General features: G+C 43.6%; 1 protein-coding gene across 1 annotated transcript in view; it reads right to left on the bottom strand.

The window, feature by feature from the left end:
- LOC130487822 (histamine N-methyltransferase-like) overlaps positions 1-18,354 on the bottom strand; it is a 35,073-nt gene that overhangs the window by 7,783 nt on the left and 8,936 nt on the right. Inside the window, exons 3-5 of the mRNA XM_056861364.1 lie at positions 14,610-14,717; positions 8,531-8,661; positions 2,664-2,757 (exon numbers count right to left, since the gene is read on the bottom strand). Of these exons, the coding sequence (XP_056717342.1) occupies positions 2,664-2,757; positions 8,531-8,661; positions 14,610-14,717 (333 nt within the window). The remainder of the gene's footprint in view (positions 1-2,663; positions 2,758-8,530; positions 8,662-14,609; positions 14,718-18,354) is intronic.

Raw genomic sequence — 18,354 nt, 5'->3', positions numbered from 1 at the left:
TAATTAGTGCTGGGAGTAGGGTTGCCAGGTCCCTCTTTGCTACCAACGGGAGGTTTTTGGGGCAGAGCCTGAGGAGGGCGGGGCTTGGGGAGGGGAGGGACTTCAATGCCATAGAGTCCAATTGCCAAAGCAGCCATTTTCTCCAGGCGAACTGATCTCTATCAGCTACAGATCAGTTGTAATAGCAGGAGATCTCCAGCTACTACCTGGATGTTGGCAACCCTAGCTGGGACAGTTTGCCCATCGCTTCTTCTTTGTGATGTAAATTGTCTCTTTCTCTTCAGGACACTGGGGGGAGGGGGAGTGAGTTAAGCATTTTAAAGTCCCATTGATTTCAATGGCAAAGATTTAAGTGGAGGCCTAACTCTTCCATTAAACTCAATGGGTCTTGAAAGTGCTTAACTTTGGCAGGTTTGTACTTTTCAGATTCACAATAAGCATTAACCCTGCTGTGCGTAATGCTCAGTTTCCTCTGCTCTCTTGGAACTGCATCCAAATGAATGTATAAATATCACTTCCTCTCCAAGACTGATGATCACACAGGTTCCTTTTTTTTGAGTCTCAAATAACCAATGTAAGTTGGTATTGTGACATTACGCAAAACGGGGCAGTCAGGAAAGAAAACGAGCCAGCCAAATAGCACAACAGAGCATCGCTGTATCTATTAGCTTAATGCCAAATGTAGTCAGGTGTTACAATATCTGCGATTCAGAAAACGCACAGCAGATTAATGAGTCCATTAACGACAATTGGGCTCCATGCATGAGTTACAGTTTCAGATCTAGTCCCTGTCGTGTTTGTAACATTCGTTCTGACATTTGCGTGCATTTAATTTTTTTTTAAAAGAGGAAGCTACAGAACTAACGAAACATAGAAGGGTCTATTTGAGGAACTTTATAGAGCCGTTCCGTCGCTTTGTGAACACTTCCAAAGTTGATATACCTGATATCGCTAAATCGTTTTTCTTTTATCAAATCCCATTCAAGAGACATCTGTGGAACCAGGGCTGATCATTCTCTTCCCTCACAGAAATTTTCTCTTCCACAGTTAATTACAGCTACAGAAAATGAGCGACTGAGTTCTAATATTGCGGCATAACCAGATTATTGTACAGAGACATCACTGCTCCATGCTACTCTTCAGTTGCTCGGAAACAGTGAGATCTGGTTTCCTAAATGAGCAGTTCCCATCTTCTAGTGTCACAGTTACCAATAGTGGATCTTAGCCTTTAGGAGCACCTGTAAGCTGCCTGCCATACTGAAGCTAAAGAGACCCAGGTCTGGTTATTGCCTAGTGGGAAACCTTCTTGGAACTCCCACCCGCCAATTCACCACCATGAGTTCCATGATAAAATAAAGGTAGAAGAAGAGTTGGTTTTTATATGCCGACTTTCTCGACCACTTAAGGAAGAATCAAACCAGCGTACAATCATCTTCCCCTCCCCACAACAGACACCCTGTGAGGTAGGTGGGGCTGAGAGAGCTCTAAGAGAGCTGTGACAAGGTCACTGAGCTGGCTTCATGTGGAGGAATGGGGAAACCAACCCAGTTCACCAGATTAGCATCTGCTGCTCATGTGGAGGAGTGGGGAATCAAACCTGGTTCTCCAGATCAGAGTCCGCCGCTCCAAACCACGACTCTTAACCATTACACCAAGCTGGCTCTCCACGCTAGTGAGGTAGGGTTATGAATACAATTCATCCTAAAATGAAATTAAGTATTTCCATGAACTGGGTTTGGATCCAAATGATATTCACAGCTGTGTAAGAGGTGAGTGTGTTGTCTTCCTTTTAGTCATGTTTATCATTAATGACCGAAGTGGGGACTTGTGTAGCTCCCGCATCAGGGGAATACACATCTCACCACTCAGGCGATGAGCCTGCTTTAGGTCCCAGATATAGGTATGAATACAGGACACGTAACTCGTGCTCTTTATTTAGCCTCTGAAATTGCTCGTGGTGCTACAGCCCTGTGCACACTTACTTGGGAGTCAACACCATTAACCTCAGCTGAATTTATGTCCAAGTAAATGTGCCTCCAGGAGCCCCATGGTGCAGAGTGGTAAGCTGCAGTACTGCAATCCAAGCTCTGCTCACAACCTGAGTTCGATCCCGATGGAAGTCGGTTTAAGGTAGCCAGCTCAAGGTTGACTCAGCCTTCCATCCTTCCGAGGTTGGTAAAATGAGTACCCAGCTTGCCGGGGGTAAAGGGAAGACAACTGGGGAAGGCACTGGCAAACCACCCAGTAAACAAAGTCTGCCTAGGAAACGTCGGGATGTGACGTCACCCCATGGGTCAGGAATGGCCCGGTGCTTGCACAGGGGACCTTTACCTTTAAACGTGCCTTCTGTGATAGGATCAGTCCTGCGATAGGATCAGTCCTATCCCACTCCTATGGGATAGGATCAGTGTGTAAGAGGAGATTAACAGAAGATTTGAAAACAATTACACTGGGTTGTTGTTTTTCAAATGTAATGTGTGGGCATGCCTTTGATTTGTAATCACCTCATTTGCTACATATATATTTGCCTAATTATGTGATATGTGTTCAGTTGAAGAAAGAAGAACTGAATGCTGTCCTGTGATGAATGCAGAAACATTTGCAGAAAGCCACAAGCTCATACAGACCCAAATGGAGCCCTGAATTTACTCAATAACACCTACCTGAGACAAGAATAATAAGAAGTTTGGCCCCAGGTTCCAAAAGAGTGTGAAAAAAATGAATAGTAGCTGAGATGTCTTTTACATAATACAGCATCTAGGAAGGATAAGAATCATTTCAGTGTGAACTTTTCCTCTTAATACAGGTTTTTAAAAAAACAAATGAGAGTGGGAATAACCCAAATACACATATACACATAATCATCAGTAGTGGCTCATTCTTACTTGCCCAGGGAATAGCATCTTGTCCTTGTGAGAATGTTGCCTATGGAATAGGGATGCATTCTCCTTTTTTTTCCCCTGAAATGTAATTTGGGGGAGAGAATCACTTTGGTGAAGGGGCACTCTGGAAGAATTTCATCCCAATTGGGAAGGCGTTACACTCAGAAATGTATTTGCAACTGAGATCAATAGAAACAATTATCAGCTTGCTTTCCTAAGGTAATTAACTTTAATTCTAGTGTTAAAGAATCTGATTCTAGTTTTTAAAACAACCTGAATGTGACTAACTTTTAAAAAAACTTTTAGCAAATGACAGTTTTAATTTACCTATAGCAGAGCCTGTGTACATGTTTTCTTAAATAATGAGGAAAAAATAGAAAGCCCTTAACATCATTTCGAGTCACTCACTACAGTAGATGCATTTTGGTATGCTGCTACTTTTTAAAAATAATGTTCATTGGAGTTGTTAATTGTGTTTTTAATTGTCTTTTTTTGTGTTGTCCTTTACTCAAATCAGCCTTAAGAATCTTTCATTATGAGTGTGGGATAAAAAAGTTTTCAGTAAATATTTCCCCCCCAATGTACAGAGTTATTTCTGGAAGAGTTATGTTTAGCAGAGTTCTGCAACCCTATATAAGGGATAAGCCATTTCACCCCCTTTTCTCTTCCCTGGTTGCTCCCCCCCTCTCCTGTTGTTAGATCTAGCACTTAATTGTATCCATTTGGTTTAAAAATTAACATCCCCCCTACTAGATTCCAGGATAGCAAGGCCCAGTGATTTGAGGAAACATTTTCCTAAGAATCAGGAGAGTTTATTTAAAACCTGGTAATATCACTTTGGGCTATGTGGTACAAGTTCACTGACATGTTTCTCAGAGAAATTCACATAATCAACTAGGGTTGCCAACTATGATTTGGGATATTCCTGAAGATTTGGGGGTGGAGCCTGGGAGGACAGGATTTGGTGAAGGGAAAGACCTAAGTGAGATATAATGCCATAGAGTCCACCATCCAAAACCGCCATTTTCTCTATAGTCTAGAAATTAGTTGGAATTCTGGAAGATTTCCAGACCCCACCTGGAGGTTGGCAACTCTGATAGCAATAGAGTAATAATTATTTTTTGTACTAACTCCCAGAGAATTGTTGGTTGCTGAACATGGTTGAGTGTACAACTGGCTTATAATAGCACTGCTGAAAATAGCCTGGAAGACTAACAGATTTACAGAGCGATTCCAAACAGATTTATACCCTTCTAAGACCATTGACTTTAATGAACTTAGAAAGTTCATTAGAATTGCACTGTTAGGTTACATTTAGATGTCAAACTAACCCACAGTTTATAAACTGCAGTTTGCACTGAACTCCAGTTCAGTGCGATGTCTGAATGCTGGCCACATGATTAACTCTGGTAAGTAAGTAGGGATGTGCATTTAGTAAAGCTGAGCTAAAAAAAATAGCTGAAAAATACCTAACCAGTATTTTGGGGCTATTTTTTCAGCTGAATATAAGAGACTCCAATGGTAGTCAGCAATCCCAATCCCAAAAAATCTGAAAAAAATCAGTTTTTTTCAGGATCTTTTTGAGAATATCGACTACAACCTGTAAGAAAGGGGAAACCCCTCCTTTTGCTGGGCTTGCCTGGGTTCTTCAGGGCTTCTGGACGTCACAATGGGTTCTGCAGGGTTTACAAATCCCCATCCAGTTTGTTCTGCAGATTCTCTGGTTTGACATAGATTCTGTTGGCCTTTATTCTGGGTTCAGCAGGGCTTCTGCACATTGCAATGGGTTCTGCTGGGCTAGCAAATGTTCCCCACCCCCCATGCTAAAGATTGCTGTGCTGGGTTTCTATGGATTGCCCTTGGTAGTGAAAAAGGCGGGGAGTCCCCCCCCCAAAAATATAAGAAAATCTGGCACTCTGTGGCTTGACATAGGTTCTGCTGCGTTTTCAATGCCAGAGTGGGCCTGGGTTCTGCTGGGCATCTGCACACTGCAATAGGTTCTGCTAGGCATGCAAAAGTACCCCTCTACCTTTTGTTTCCACTGCAGAGATTCTGTGGTTTGATATAGGTTCTGCTGGGCTTTCACTGCCAGAGCAGCCCTGGCTCCTGCTGGGCTTCTGCACATTGCCCCAGTTCTGCTGGGCTAACAAAAGTGGGGGGGGGGCTGTGCTTAAGATTGCAGTGGTGGGCTTCTATGGATTGCCCTTGATTGTGAAAAGGGAAAAAAACAACCTCCCCCACCAAAATGCTGGAATTCTGTGGTCTGACGATGGTTCTATTCAGCTTGCACTGCCAGTGTGGGCGTGGATTCTTCCAGACATCTGCACATTGCCCTGGGTTCTGTTGGGCTTGCAAAAGTCCCTCTTGCTTTATTTTTCTGTGCTGTGATTTTCTGGTTTGACATTCTGATAGGCTTTGCTACAATAGCTTGTGCTTCTGCTGGATTCCTGGGTTCTAGTTTGGATCAGTTGGGCTAGTGTTGGTTCTTGGGATGGGAAGCATTGACCTGTTGTTGCTCATTGGCATGCCTCTTTGCTTTTTCCTTGAAGAAAAAAAAGCTGTTTTCCCCCCATTGGAAACAATGGAGGATGGATCGGGGCACCTTCTTCGGGGGCCCATAAAACTGGACTCTCTAACCCAATGTCCACTGAACTTGGAAGTTCTTCTCAGGAGAGGCACCCGCAGCTGTGCTGCAAATTTGGAATTTCCATCTTTAAAAACAGCCCCCAGCCCCACCCAAGCCCCCAGAAATATTCCCCATAGGATATAATGGAGCTGAATATATTTGGATTCCCAAACCCCCTAAAAAAAACAATACCAGTACTGGAATTCAGGAATATTCAAGAATACCAATATTTTGCAGCTCTAATATACCCAAATCCCCCAAACCCTGATTTTTTAATGTACACCTCTTTTAATTAGAGGGCCACAAGACAGGATTCTTAAGCAGAGTTGCATCCTAGCTTGTGAATCTGAATTTATGGTAGCTCTCTTAATGTAGGAATCCTGGATTAATCTCAGCTCTTTCAGTAGTAGGGCTGTCGATTCGGCTCGTCCTGAACAGAAAAACAGCTGAATTTCCCCTGATTCGGAGGTTTTTAGTTCGGATGGAACAAAACTAAAAAAGGTGGGAAAACGGGGAGCCGAATTCAGCGAGTTCGGGGTGTTCGGTGAATAAATTCAGCAAATTCGGGGTTTGGCGCAGCAGCATAACCGTCAGTTAGTAAGCAGCATTCTCCCCCGGCCAATTGGTGGCCAAGCTGGGTCTTCTGGCCAATCAGTCGCCATGGAGTGCATGAGCCCAGCTGCTGTGCGGCCTGGCCGGGGAGAGAAAGAGAGAGGATCTGTTTGTGTGAGAGAGAAATCCCCGTGGGGGGTGCTTGTGCACATTCGCTCCTTTTCCGTGGCTGCAGGGGGTGCATTTTTGGGGGTACAGCCCCCAAACTTTCAGCGTAGCTTCAGAGGAGCCTTCTTGCAAGAATCCCCAAGTTTTGTAAAGATTGGATCGGGGGGGCTGATATATGGGCCCCGAAATGGGTTCCCACTAATGTGCATTTTTATTCCATTTACAGCACACATTCGCTCCTTTCCATGGCTGCAGGGGGTGCATTTTTGGGGGTACAGCCCCCAAACCTTCAGCGTAGCTTCAGAGGAGCCTTCTTGAAAGAATCCCCAAGTTTTGTAAAGATTGGATCAGGGGGAGCTGAGATATGGGCCCCGAAAGGGGTCCCCCCTTAATGTTTTATTCCATTTACAGCACACATTCGCTCATTTCCGTGGCTGCAGGGGGCGCATTTTTGGGGGTACAGCCCCCAAACGTTCAGCATAGCTTCAGAAGAGCCTTCTTGAAAGAATCCCCATGTTTTGTAAAGATTGGATCAGCGGGGGTTGAGATATGCCCCCCTTTCCCTATTGGGATGAATGGGATCAGCCGATCCTATGTGCATCTCGACAGCGGCAAATCCAAGGCAAAACCTCCCGTGCTTAAATGGAACCATATTGGATTACCCAGTCCTCCAAGTCCCTCCTAATGGAACAGAAGACATCCACAGTAAGACCCCTTTTGGGGCTTTAATCTATAATTTTTCTCCTGTGTGTGTGTGGGGGGAAGCAGAGTCTGTGTGTGTGTGGGGAGGGAGCAGTTTCTGTGGGTGGGGGTCAAGCCAAAGGGGGATTTCACCCATTTTGTCTGGGGTGTGTGTGCCCCCTCGAGTCTCTCTCTCCCTGGTTTGAGGGGGGGGGCTTCAGTTGTGTGTCCTCAGGTTTTCCCTCATTCATAAGATCGGTCAGGTCTATTTTGATGCTTGCTCAAAAATTGTTTTCAAATTGTGACTTAATGAATGCATTTGTCTGGTCCCAAGTCCGATGCAAAAGGGGAAATTCCACCCTCTCCTGCTCCTGATGCTTAGCTAGCATGCCTCTGTCCCTTTCCATGGTTTGCAAACTCCCAGGCGTCAGGTGTTGCTTTGCATGGTTGCAAACGTGTTGCTTTGCATGGTTGTGTTGCTTTGCATGGTTTGCAAACTTCTTCTGTCCCTTTCCATGGTTTGCAAATTCCCAGGCGTCAGGTGTTGCTTTGCATGGTTGCAAATGTGATGGTTTGCATGGTTGTGTAGCTTTTCATGGTTTGCAAACTTCTTTGCACCTGCCCCGCCCTTGCTCCCCGCAGCTCAGGTGTTTGTCGGGGCTGGGAGCTTTGAGTGGGCGGCAAGCTCTGCTAATTGCAAATGCACATTAAGGAGGGGGGACCCCTTTCAGGGCCCATATCTCAGCCCCCACTGATCCAATCTTTACAAAACGTAGGGGTTACTGCAAGAAGGGTCCTTTGAAGCTACGCTGAAGGTTTGGGACCTCTACCCCTAAAAATGCCCCCTCGGAGCCGCGGAAAGGTGCGCTTGTGATTTTAATGGCTTTATTCAGCCAAATTTTCCCCCGAACTCCGGACCTCATGCCTAATTGCACGGACCCACAGCGGGGGAGTTCGGACTTCGGCATTTCCCAGATAAAAACGGGCCAAATTTTGCTGAATCCGAATTTTACCGATTTTTTTTTTCAACAGCCCTATTCAGTAGAGCTTCCCTTCAGGCACAGAGTCTCATCTGCAGAACATAAAAATCTTTGCTGTCCTGCTCTTGTCAGGAGATGAGCCAGGATTTCCCAGGAGATTCTGGTTAGGTTTGATCCTCTCCTGCATTAATGCTGATTAGTTCATCCAGTCACTCCTTAAACTAACCTCGGCTAATTCTGATGTCTGAGTGCCACTTACTTGGCATAAATATTTGTGGACTTGACTCTGCTTCTTCAGATATATGAAGTATTATCCTGTGCGCCTATGTGTATGAAGACCATGGAGTATGAAGGGGGGTAGAGAAAGGGCACTTTCACATAGCCTAAATAATGCACTTTCAGTCCACTTTCACTGCACCTTAACAATCGTTTGCAAGTGGATTTTGCCAGTTCACATAGAAAAATCCACTTTCAAAGTGCATTGAAAGTGGATTGAAAGTGCATTATTTGGGCTGTGTGATAGTGCCCTAAATCTGTGACATTCCAGCAGTATGCTATTGTCACATGTAAAAGGCAACATGTAAACCTCATTTAATTTCCCAGGCAGAACTCTGAAGTTAAAACCCTTCACAATGGATTACCTGAATCATATGGATGAAGCCCCATTTCTTCATATCTGCACTCGCCTTCATTCGACTTTCATATTCCAATGACGTCTCCTTGTGCCAAGTAAACTTTATGTTCTCTAGGTTTGATGTCTTTGCTACACGTTCTAAAATACGAGGAGAGCGGCACAGTTTATCTCAATTCCAAATATGGAATACATTTCTATTTCAGATTTTATGGCAACTGAAAGCTATATATTTTCAAAATAAAAAACACCCGTTTGTGTCATTGGTGGGAGCGATCCTGAGCTGCTAACTGCCTCCCTCCCTTCTCAGTGAATTTACTCTTCTGAACTAGAACCGAGGCTGTCAAAGGAGAACTTTCCCCCTGGGCATGTGACAGTTTTGGAATCTGTTTCCAATCCTAGCCTACCCCAATGTCTCGACCCTTTGCCTTGCTTCTATACAGGTGGTATCTCTAGTCCGGAGATGCCTCACAGGGTTATTGCAATGATCAAATGCAAGAGGGGAGAACCATGTATACCATTTTGAGCTTGAACACATGAACAAAGCTGCCTTATACTGAATCAGACCCTCAGAAGTCAGTATGGTCTGCTCAGACCAGCAGCAGCTCTCCAGGGTCTCAGGCAGAGGTCTTTCACATCCCCTACTTGCCCAGTCCCTTTAACTGGAGATGCTGGGGATTGAACCTGGGACCTTCTGCATGCCAAGCACTGAGCCACAGCCCCTCCTGGAGGAAGATAAAGGTAAAGTGCACAAAATAAATGATGAAATAAAATAATAGATAGAAGTCCAGATTTATTGCTAGGACTTCTAGGGGAAATTCCTTAGATTTAAAATGAATAGAGGAATCATTTAAAATATGCACTGTTATGCATAAGATCCAGCCTGCTAACCATGCTACAGTGCAATCCTATACAGAGTTATTCTCTTCTAAGTCCACTGGCTTCAATGGGTTTAGAAGGGCGTAACTCTGTTAAGGACTGCACTCTTACTCCCATTGGGTTCCCACTGGGAAGAATGTACACACTTGTCACCCTTTAAGTGTTTGACATTGGCTGGACGGTGCCAACAGTATTTTCATACATATAGTTATTAAACGATAATGCCAGTGTTAACTGGAGACAGAGAATTTCCGTGGTGGCACCAGAATGCCCTTTCCATTGAGGCTTGACACCAGCTGTATTCTCTTTTGACAGCGAGGGTAAAACATTCCTTTTTGCCCAGGCTTTTGATTCACAGTTGATCTTCAAAACGGTTTTTACAGTCTGCTGTAGCCTGTTTTATGAGTCTCTTTTTCAAACTAGTTTCAGAGGGCAGCCATGTTGACCTGCGGTACTAAGCAGCACATCAGATTTTCAGGGTCTAAACTTTAGAGAGTCAGCGCTCCCTTCGTCAGATAAAAGTAGGAATGGAGATCCTTGAGTCTTTAGAGCCCAGTCTGAAGGTGGGAGGGATGTTGCAAAGAAAAGTGTCAGGATGCAGAGATACAATGCAAAATGTAATCAGCTTAATCTCACCACAGTTGCCAATTATCTGCCCCTAAGCATTTCTCCTCTGCTCTAATCAAGCTTTTGAATTTTGACTCGCGAAAGCTCATGCCCTGAAAATCTTATTGGTCTCTAAGGTGCTACAGGACTCGGATCTAGCTTTTTTCTACTCTTAAATGTTTTAGTCCATACTTACGCTTTGGCTGGGTTTTCTAATACTGAGCTAATGCGCTTTGTTAATTTTGCTTGGTGTTGTTATCAATTTTTTTGTAAGCCACCTCAAACAGATTTGCTGGAGAGGTAGCATAGAAATGTTCTAAATAACTGAATTAAATAAACTTAATAATAATAACAACAGTAACAGTAAAAATAACATTGATGATGATGATTATGATGATGATGAAGAAGAAGAAGAAGTGGTGCCATCAAGCTGCAGCCAACTTATGGTGACCCATCATGGGGTTTTCAGGCCAAGAGATGTGTAGAGGTGGTTTGCCATTGCTTTCCTCTGCACAGCAACCCTGGTCTACCTTAGTAGTCCCCCATCCAAATACTAACCATGGCTGACTCTGCTTAGCTTCCAAACACTGATAAGCTCAGGCTACTCTGGGCTGTTCAGGCTGCTAGATAAACTTATATCCTGCCTATTTCCCCCTTACCAAACTCAGGGTGTTGTGGATTAGTTCCTGTATATTGGTCTATCATCCAAGCACTGACCAGCCCCAGACCTGCTTAGCTTGAACAAGATTCCCTTAGCATGTGTCCTCTGGCCAAACCCTGGGATTGTGAAGAACTTGTGTGTATTAAGTGCCATCCAGTCACTTCCGACTCATGGAGACCCTATGAATTAATGTCCTCCAAAACATCCTATCCTTAACAGTCTTGCTCAGATATTGCAAATTGAGGGCTGTGGCTTCCTTTATAGAGTCAATACATCTCTTGTTGGGTCTTCCTCTTTTCCTGCTGCCTTCAACTTTACCCAGCATGATTGTCTTTTTCAGTGACTCTTGTCTTCTCATAATGTAACCAAAGTATGATAGTCTCAGTTTAGTCATTTTAGCTTCTAGGAGTAGTTCAGGCTTGATTTGATCTATAACCCACTGATTTGTTTTTTTGGCTGTCCACAGTATCCGTAACACTCCTCCAACACCACATTTCAAAGGACTTGAGGGACCACTTTTAGCTTGAGGATGGTGCCCCATTTTACTGCTACACCTCTTCATTAAACTGGTGTTGATTTCAGTGCATCTTTGAGATGCGGCCCTTGAAGGACAGGAAGGTGTAGCACCCCTGTGCAATCCTTTCCTGATTTCCAGGTGCAAGACAATTCTTGATGCTGAAAGGTGACATAAGAGACTGTGGCTGTCTTTTGCCCAGAAAGTCCTTGAGAAGTTGGCACTGGAAAGAAATCAAGAGCTGGAGGCCTAACTCTCTGCTACTGTAATCCTATTTTCAGCAATGACTCCACAGTCTGGAGCATAATTACATCAGCAGCATGAAGGCTTTGCATGCACCGAGCGCACAGAATGCCGCGCTTTGTTAAAGCCTCAGACTTACCCAGCAAATCAAAGTGTTACTTTTCTCGATTATGATGCATCTCTACCCGAGCAGATGAGAAACATTCCACCTGTGCTTATCTTCCTTCCTTAACATTTCCCTTTTGAACATGGGCTACCACTTCTGAATGCTGCAGCTGTCCCTCAGCTCTCTTCCATTTATCAGTCTGGGGCCTCTACGGCCGCAGTTCAAATCTAATTTGCTATTTTAAACTCAGACATCATTGAGCAATAATCCATATCACCACTGAAAATAATCTGGCTCAGTCTGCTTCTATTTAATCACTAGACCGTCTGCGAGGAGACGTCGGGAAGACGAGGAACAGGAAAGAAAGCTAATGCCTGTCAGCGCAACTTCTCTATGTCAACCATCGGAATCGGGCAAACTGGTTTGCATGCCAAAGGGGCTTTGAAAGCCCCCATGACACTCTCTCACACACATAACTGTTAAAAAATAGAAATCTGCCAGTGACACTTCGTGCACAGACAATCATGATTTCCCAGCATGCTCATGCATAATCACGTAATAATTGGTATATGGCATATGTGTGTGTGTGGGGAGAGAAGGTTATATATGTAAACGTGATCTCTTCTTTTCAGAATGTCAAAGTAGTCCTCAGCCTGAAGGTGCACTTGAACCAAACTTTTCAAAGAGCCATATAGTACAGTCCCAAGCAGAGTTATACCCACCTCAGGGCCAAAAGACATCATACATGTAACACAACACAACTTGTGCCTGACCCAACTTGTAGTTGGGTCACCTCAAAGTTTTCTGTTGCTCTGTTTGGCTTAGAAGCACTGCAAAGAGGGAGGAGGGGGACTTCAGGCTTCCCTCCTGAACTATTTTTGCCAGTGTAAATGGCCTGGGGGGGGAGCTGTTTGCTCCTTGGACAAGTTCCATGAAGAAGGGGTAAGTAGCCCTCCATGGCCATTTCCACTAGCAAAAATGGTGCAGGAAGGATGCCTGAAGGCTCCTCCTCCCATTTTGCAGTGCTCCCTAGTCGAACAGAGCAATGGAACTCTTTGGTGGTGAATTTCCCCAATCATGTGTGACTACAAGTTGGGTTGGGCACCTGTGACCTGAATTGTGTCACATTTATCATGTATTTTAGCCCTAAGCCCACTCACTTCAAGGGTGTAGCTCTTCGTAGGTTTGCACTACTAGTCTATTACTCTTTTCATTTTCAGCAACAAACCCCTTCTGTGCTGTTAATGCCAAGTGATCAAGCTACCCCTTTTCCCTCTTTGTTCTTCCATGCTCAAAAGAATATGGTCACCATCACATACTCCCTTATAAAAGTTACAATAAGACTCTCTACGCAAGATGATAGCACTGGAGAGGGCATTTCACAAACATTTTTACCCTCTTTCTCTGTTGGCAAGTGCTTTATCTCCATCTTGCTAAGTAAGTGGGAGCCAATCAGTCACTAGTCTAAAGAAGGTCCTCTGTAATTGTATGTACAACTCAGAGAACGATTATTCTCTGCATTGGTATTGCTCATTGTTGGGCGCAAAAACTGATTTCTTTTGAGGGCTGATCTTTCCTTCTGCATGAGTTTTATTGCCTCTCCCCTTAACAGCAACGATGACCCATGCTCATGAAACTTAGAGCTGCCAAGAGTACTATGCTTCCCCCCTCCGGAAAGCTATGGGGGGGAGGCAGGGAGGGGGAGGAAAGTATGGACGAGGTGGCTGAGTGAGCGAGGCCAGAGCGGCCCTGCTCAGCCTGGAACGGGGAGGGTCACAGGGTTGGAGAGTGGGGCCACCATGGCCCCAGGAAACCCATAAAAGGAGGGGGAGTGGGGGCTGGCTGCCTCGGCTCATGGGAGGGAGCCCTCCAGGGGCTGGATCCGGCCCATGGGCAGCCTGTTTAACACCCCTGGGCTAGAGTCTTACTTTTAAAAAGAGACAGCGAGAGAGCTGGTAATTCAGAGACCTTGGTATACATGTTATATTGATATAACAATATTCTGTTGCCAATAAAAAAAAGACTTGATGGCTCAGAGGACATGGGATGACTACTGCCAAGGGACTGGCAGCATGACAATGTGGGGAAACCTAACTGAAAAACAACTGAAGAAAAAGGGGAACAAAGAAACTCAACTTAATCCTCAGCGGAAACCAAAGGAGTTGAGCTAAATGCTATCTAACAACCAATAAATCTATTTTATTATATAATGTGCACAATTGTATTTAAAAACACAGGGCCTAATATACAGGCTTCCTAAAAAGCACGAACATAGTTACAAATATTACCAACACATAACAGTTGATGTTAGTACCAAAAATGACAAAAATCTGACCAGACGCGTTTCAGCCTTTTACAGGCCTTCCTCAGTGGCCCTGGGTTTTTAAATACAGTTGTGCACAACATATAATAAAAATAGATTTATTTGGTTGTTATATTAGATAGCATTTAGCTCAACCCCTTTGGTTTCCATTTCCGTTGTGGGGAAACCTGCCATATGGAAGTCCCATTGCCATTTTGCTGTATCAACAGCTGCAGCAAGAATGAGGAAACCATACCAGCCTGTCTCCATGTAGAAAATGCCTCAGTTACAGGGGTGCCTGAACATTTGGTGGAATCATTTCACGAAATAACCCTGAAAACTTAAATAAATAAACTGCATCATATGCTAGTGGAAAAGGCAGAGAAGAAAAAACAAAACCCCTGTCACCACTAAGGTCACTTCATCTCAAATATTAGAAAGATCTTGACGGTGAAGCATTATTCATCCCCCATACTTTTGTTAGATGCTGCAGAGAAAAGGGAAGAGTCTTTCCTGAAAACTGACTTGCATTCTCTAGGCAGCCTTAATACACAACAGGCGATGAAGACACTACACTACTGAGTATATTATCTACTGCATTATATTACTGAAAAAAAATGTTTGTTCCTGGTGAACTGCTGTAAGAACATTGTACATGGCTGAAGGTGACACCAAGTACGGGTAAACTCAAAATGGTAACTGTTCCCTTGTTCAGCTTTTAAAAAATGTGTTTTAAGAAACAACCCAAAGTGCCAACAAAATGCAACATAAAAAATACCTTTGTAGTTGGTGATTTGTTCAACACTTGGTTCTATCACATCATTATGAATGATAACACCAGGGTATTTAGCCTGTACTTTTGCGAGAATCTGAAGGTCAATTTCACCTAGAACACAAACCAGAGAAAGTGAGCCAGAGAGGGGTGTTGGTAATTTTTGTAAAGAAATTGTGTGCATTCCTGTGCCAGAGATAGTATCTCTTTCTCCTTGTTGGGAACATGGCTGTGGGGTAAGAAAAGGGCTAGATCAGGGTTTTCAGTTGGAACCACTACAGACAAACAGAGGAATTGGCAGATGGAGAGATTAACTGAATATGAGAAAAGATACATGATGTTTTCTTCAGTAAAGAGAGAGAGACTTTTGCACATTTTTCTACCCCATTTGTTTTTATTTATTTTATTTAAGAAGTTTAGATCTCCCATTTTCAAGATGCTGAGAATGGCACACATTCAAAAGATAATAAGCTTTAAAAACCAATGAAAAGGGAAACAATAAAAACAGTTGTGATGTCAACCAAATCTATTGACCATAACTGCAGACCCACAATCAGCAGCAGTTCTCAAAAATCAAATGACTTCCTAAACAGCTGTGCCTTGCACAACCCATGAAACAAACCCATAACGAGATGTAAAGTGATACGGCAAAGAATGGAAAGGTGGTAGTTGGAGGGATCTTCATGTCATCAAGGGGAAGAGGTAGTCAAAGGATGATAGTATTTTAGCAATGTCAAAGTGATCCCATGGCAGATGTCACCAAAGTAAACATGACAACTGTTACAGCCTATCTCATTTCTGGTTCTGGAAGTTAAATGTAGGTTGCATCAAGGCCTCTGGACATCACCAGGATCACATCAGTACAACCATCATCAGAGGTCGCAAGAAAACTAAAAGGTGGTTTATATGGAAACATCTGAACAAAGTCTTTGGCCTCACTGACTGCCACTGGGGTAAGGATAGGACGGGTGGGATGGGATCAGCATGGAGTTAGGAGGTAGTGGAAGGTGAGGTCAGGATAATCCAGAAGCAAGTCTGAGGGGAAATTTAACATGAGAGGAATGCTTCTGACCAAATGAAAGGGGAAAGTATCTAAGGCATGAAGAATAAAAGAGGACAGTATCAGTCTAAGAGATGACTAGGTAGAAGGTGCAGAAAGTAGCTCTCACAAGAAATTTTTTACTTGGGTACCAATACCTGAATACAAAGCAGACCCATATCCTGTTGGAGATTAATCAATGTATGAATACATCATGGCTTCTTCCTTCAAAATGTGTATAGCAAGAACTAAGATTGTGCCCAGTGATTGAATCCCCAACTTCTGCATTTTCAAATGAATGTTTGCACATGTGGGTATGCTCTTCCATGCAACTGGGACAACTGGAAAAATCGTGAGCCCTGATTATGTGTACAGAGCCAAGAATGCAACATGCATTTCACTGAACACAGAGAAGTGGAGGACAAGGAGTGTGACACCTTTCCCCACTGTTCCACTTAGCATATGGGCAACTGAATATCTGAACAGGGCTTATGGTTTTAAGGAAAAGAGGTAGAAACTTGAAAGCAAAGGGCTGGATCCTTTGTGCCAATGCAAAGCTTGATAATGAGTGCCTGAATGTACTCAAGGAAAGGAGAATGAAATTATCATGGCAACAGGAGAGAAAGATAAGTTTAGCAGAGGCGTTCTGAATTGAAAGGCAGTAGAAAGGAAGGCAAGCAAGAAAAAAAGCTACTGGTACATGGACCAAGGGTATAAATAAAGTGTGGAGAAGGGAATTTTTAGTGCCTAACAATGCAATCCTGTGCAGTTATTCCAGTCTAAGCCCACTGAAGTCAAATAACTTAGACTAGCATAACTCTGCATAGGATGGCACTGTAAAACTCCTTTTGGAAATATATAATGAAGAACTGAATAGCAGTTTGTTCAGCAAAAGATAAACCAATTAAAATCAACTGGGCTTTACCCAGCATAAAGATAAGTGCATGCTTTCAAGACCGAAAACGGAATTTCAAATGGAACATCAATAGCTGTCTTTTGCTATAATGACGAAGTTGTTTTCATGCTGAAATATCAAAACAAGTTGATTTTGCTGGTTCAAACCCAGCCACACTAAAAATTTGGAGACGTGAAATTGGTAATTCACTACTGGATAGGTTTTGATGCCTTTTGTGGGATACATGTATGCTGAACAAATTGTATCCTTTCCTTAAGGAATCAACATAACAACAAACAGCCCCTCTTCTGCTTCTGCAAATTAAAAAGAAAAATAATAATTTCACATTTCCATATGTTGAGCTGTGAATGCTTTACCCCATTTGAAAGAAGCCAAACCACCCAAAATGTTAGTTTTCAATTGCCCCTCCCCCCACTAGCCCCTTTGATTTGTAGCTTCATCTACAGCTTTAATTGAGTTCCATTCGTTGTTTATATGCAAACAAGTGCTTTGGGGCATTTTAGAGCTGGATATGTAACACCCTGCCTTATCAACAACTTGCAATTTAAGCTATAGGAATTATTTAAGCTCTCCAATACAATTACCTTAAAAAGGCTATCAGTGTGTTCACCATTAAGTTTCCAATTAAACTTTTCAAGGAAATGGATTGTTTATAGCACATTTGCTGTTTTATGGCACAGTTAATGCCGTTTGTAGTTGGGGGGATTTACAGCAACATTAATAAGACACAGTGTGTAAACGAGGCACAATTTCTGGATGATCCGGCATAACATATTCTCAGCATTCGTTATTGTCACTTACAGTCAGACTGTAGGCATCCCTAATTTTGCTCATGCAACATTTAATGGGTTCCCCACAACAAGAACACATCATTGTTCCCCCAATAATGACAGCTAGATGAAGGCTGGTATTTACCAGAACACCTGAGTTTTTTAAAAGGTGAGTTCATGAAGAATACTGTAATTCACTGCATAATGGCTGCAGATGCAACCATTATGTGATGCTTTTAAAACATCATTTATTACTAAACTGTCCCAGCTCGTGTCGCTCCCCTCCCGCCCCCCAGGGCGCACCTCTCGCAAGTCCCCATGAGCCGCATCCTCCTCCAGCACTCTGCTGCCCAGCTTCCCTGCGCCGGGTGGCAAAGGCACGGTAAGAACTCATGCGTTTGCAGTGTGGGTGAGGCTGGAGCAGCCATGGACAACGGAGGCTCCAGGGAGAGTCCCGGGTTGCTGCAATGATTACGCGGTGAAAGGTCAAAAACCAAATCTTGGAGTGAAAAAACAGGGTGCAACGATTATGCGGTGGCGACGATTATGCAGTGAATTACAGTAAGTTTATTGGAGCCTTACAGACTTGACAGTCATCCATATCCACACTTCACTGTTCTTTTAACAGCTACATGATAGTGAACTTACAGCATCTTAAGACATCAAGTCTCTCAAACCAGGGACTCTAGCAACAGGGGCCAAGAACCTTAGGACCCGGGCCATTGAAGCAGTGAACTGTTGGCCTGGAGTCTGAACCATTACAGTGTGAACTGTTGGCCTAGAGTCTGACCCATTATAGTGCTTCCACTGGAGCAGAACAATGGGGGTGATATCCAGACCTAGGAAACTGTTAATTGTGGCCTTCAATTAATTAAGCTGTTCATGACCCCCTTTTCTGTTTTGACTGCTTGTTCACATTCAGGCTACACAATAGATCATAGATCCACAGACTTGTTGAGCCTGTGGGCACTGTTGGAATTCTAAGAAAAGACAGTGGGCACCACCATAAAATGGCTGCCTGGTGGA

Source organism: Euleptes europaea, chromosome 15 (assembly GCF_029931775.1).
Source record: "Euleptes europaea isolate rEulEur1 chromosome 15, rEulEur1.hap1, whole genome shotgun sequence".
NCBI classification, from domain to species: Eukaryota; Metazoa; Chordata; class Lepidosauria; order Squamata; family Sphaerodactylidae; genus Euleptes; species Euleptes europaea.
The sequence above is the reverse complement of the archived record's forward strand: the minus strand, read 5'-3'. Positions and strand labels throughout refer to the sequence as shown.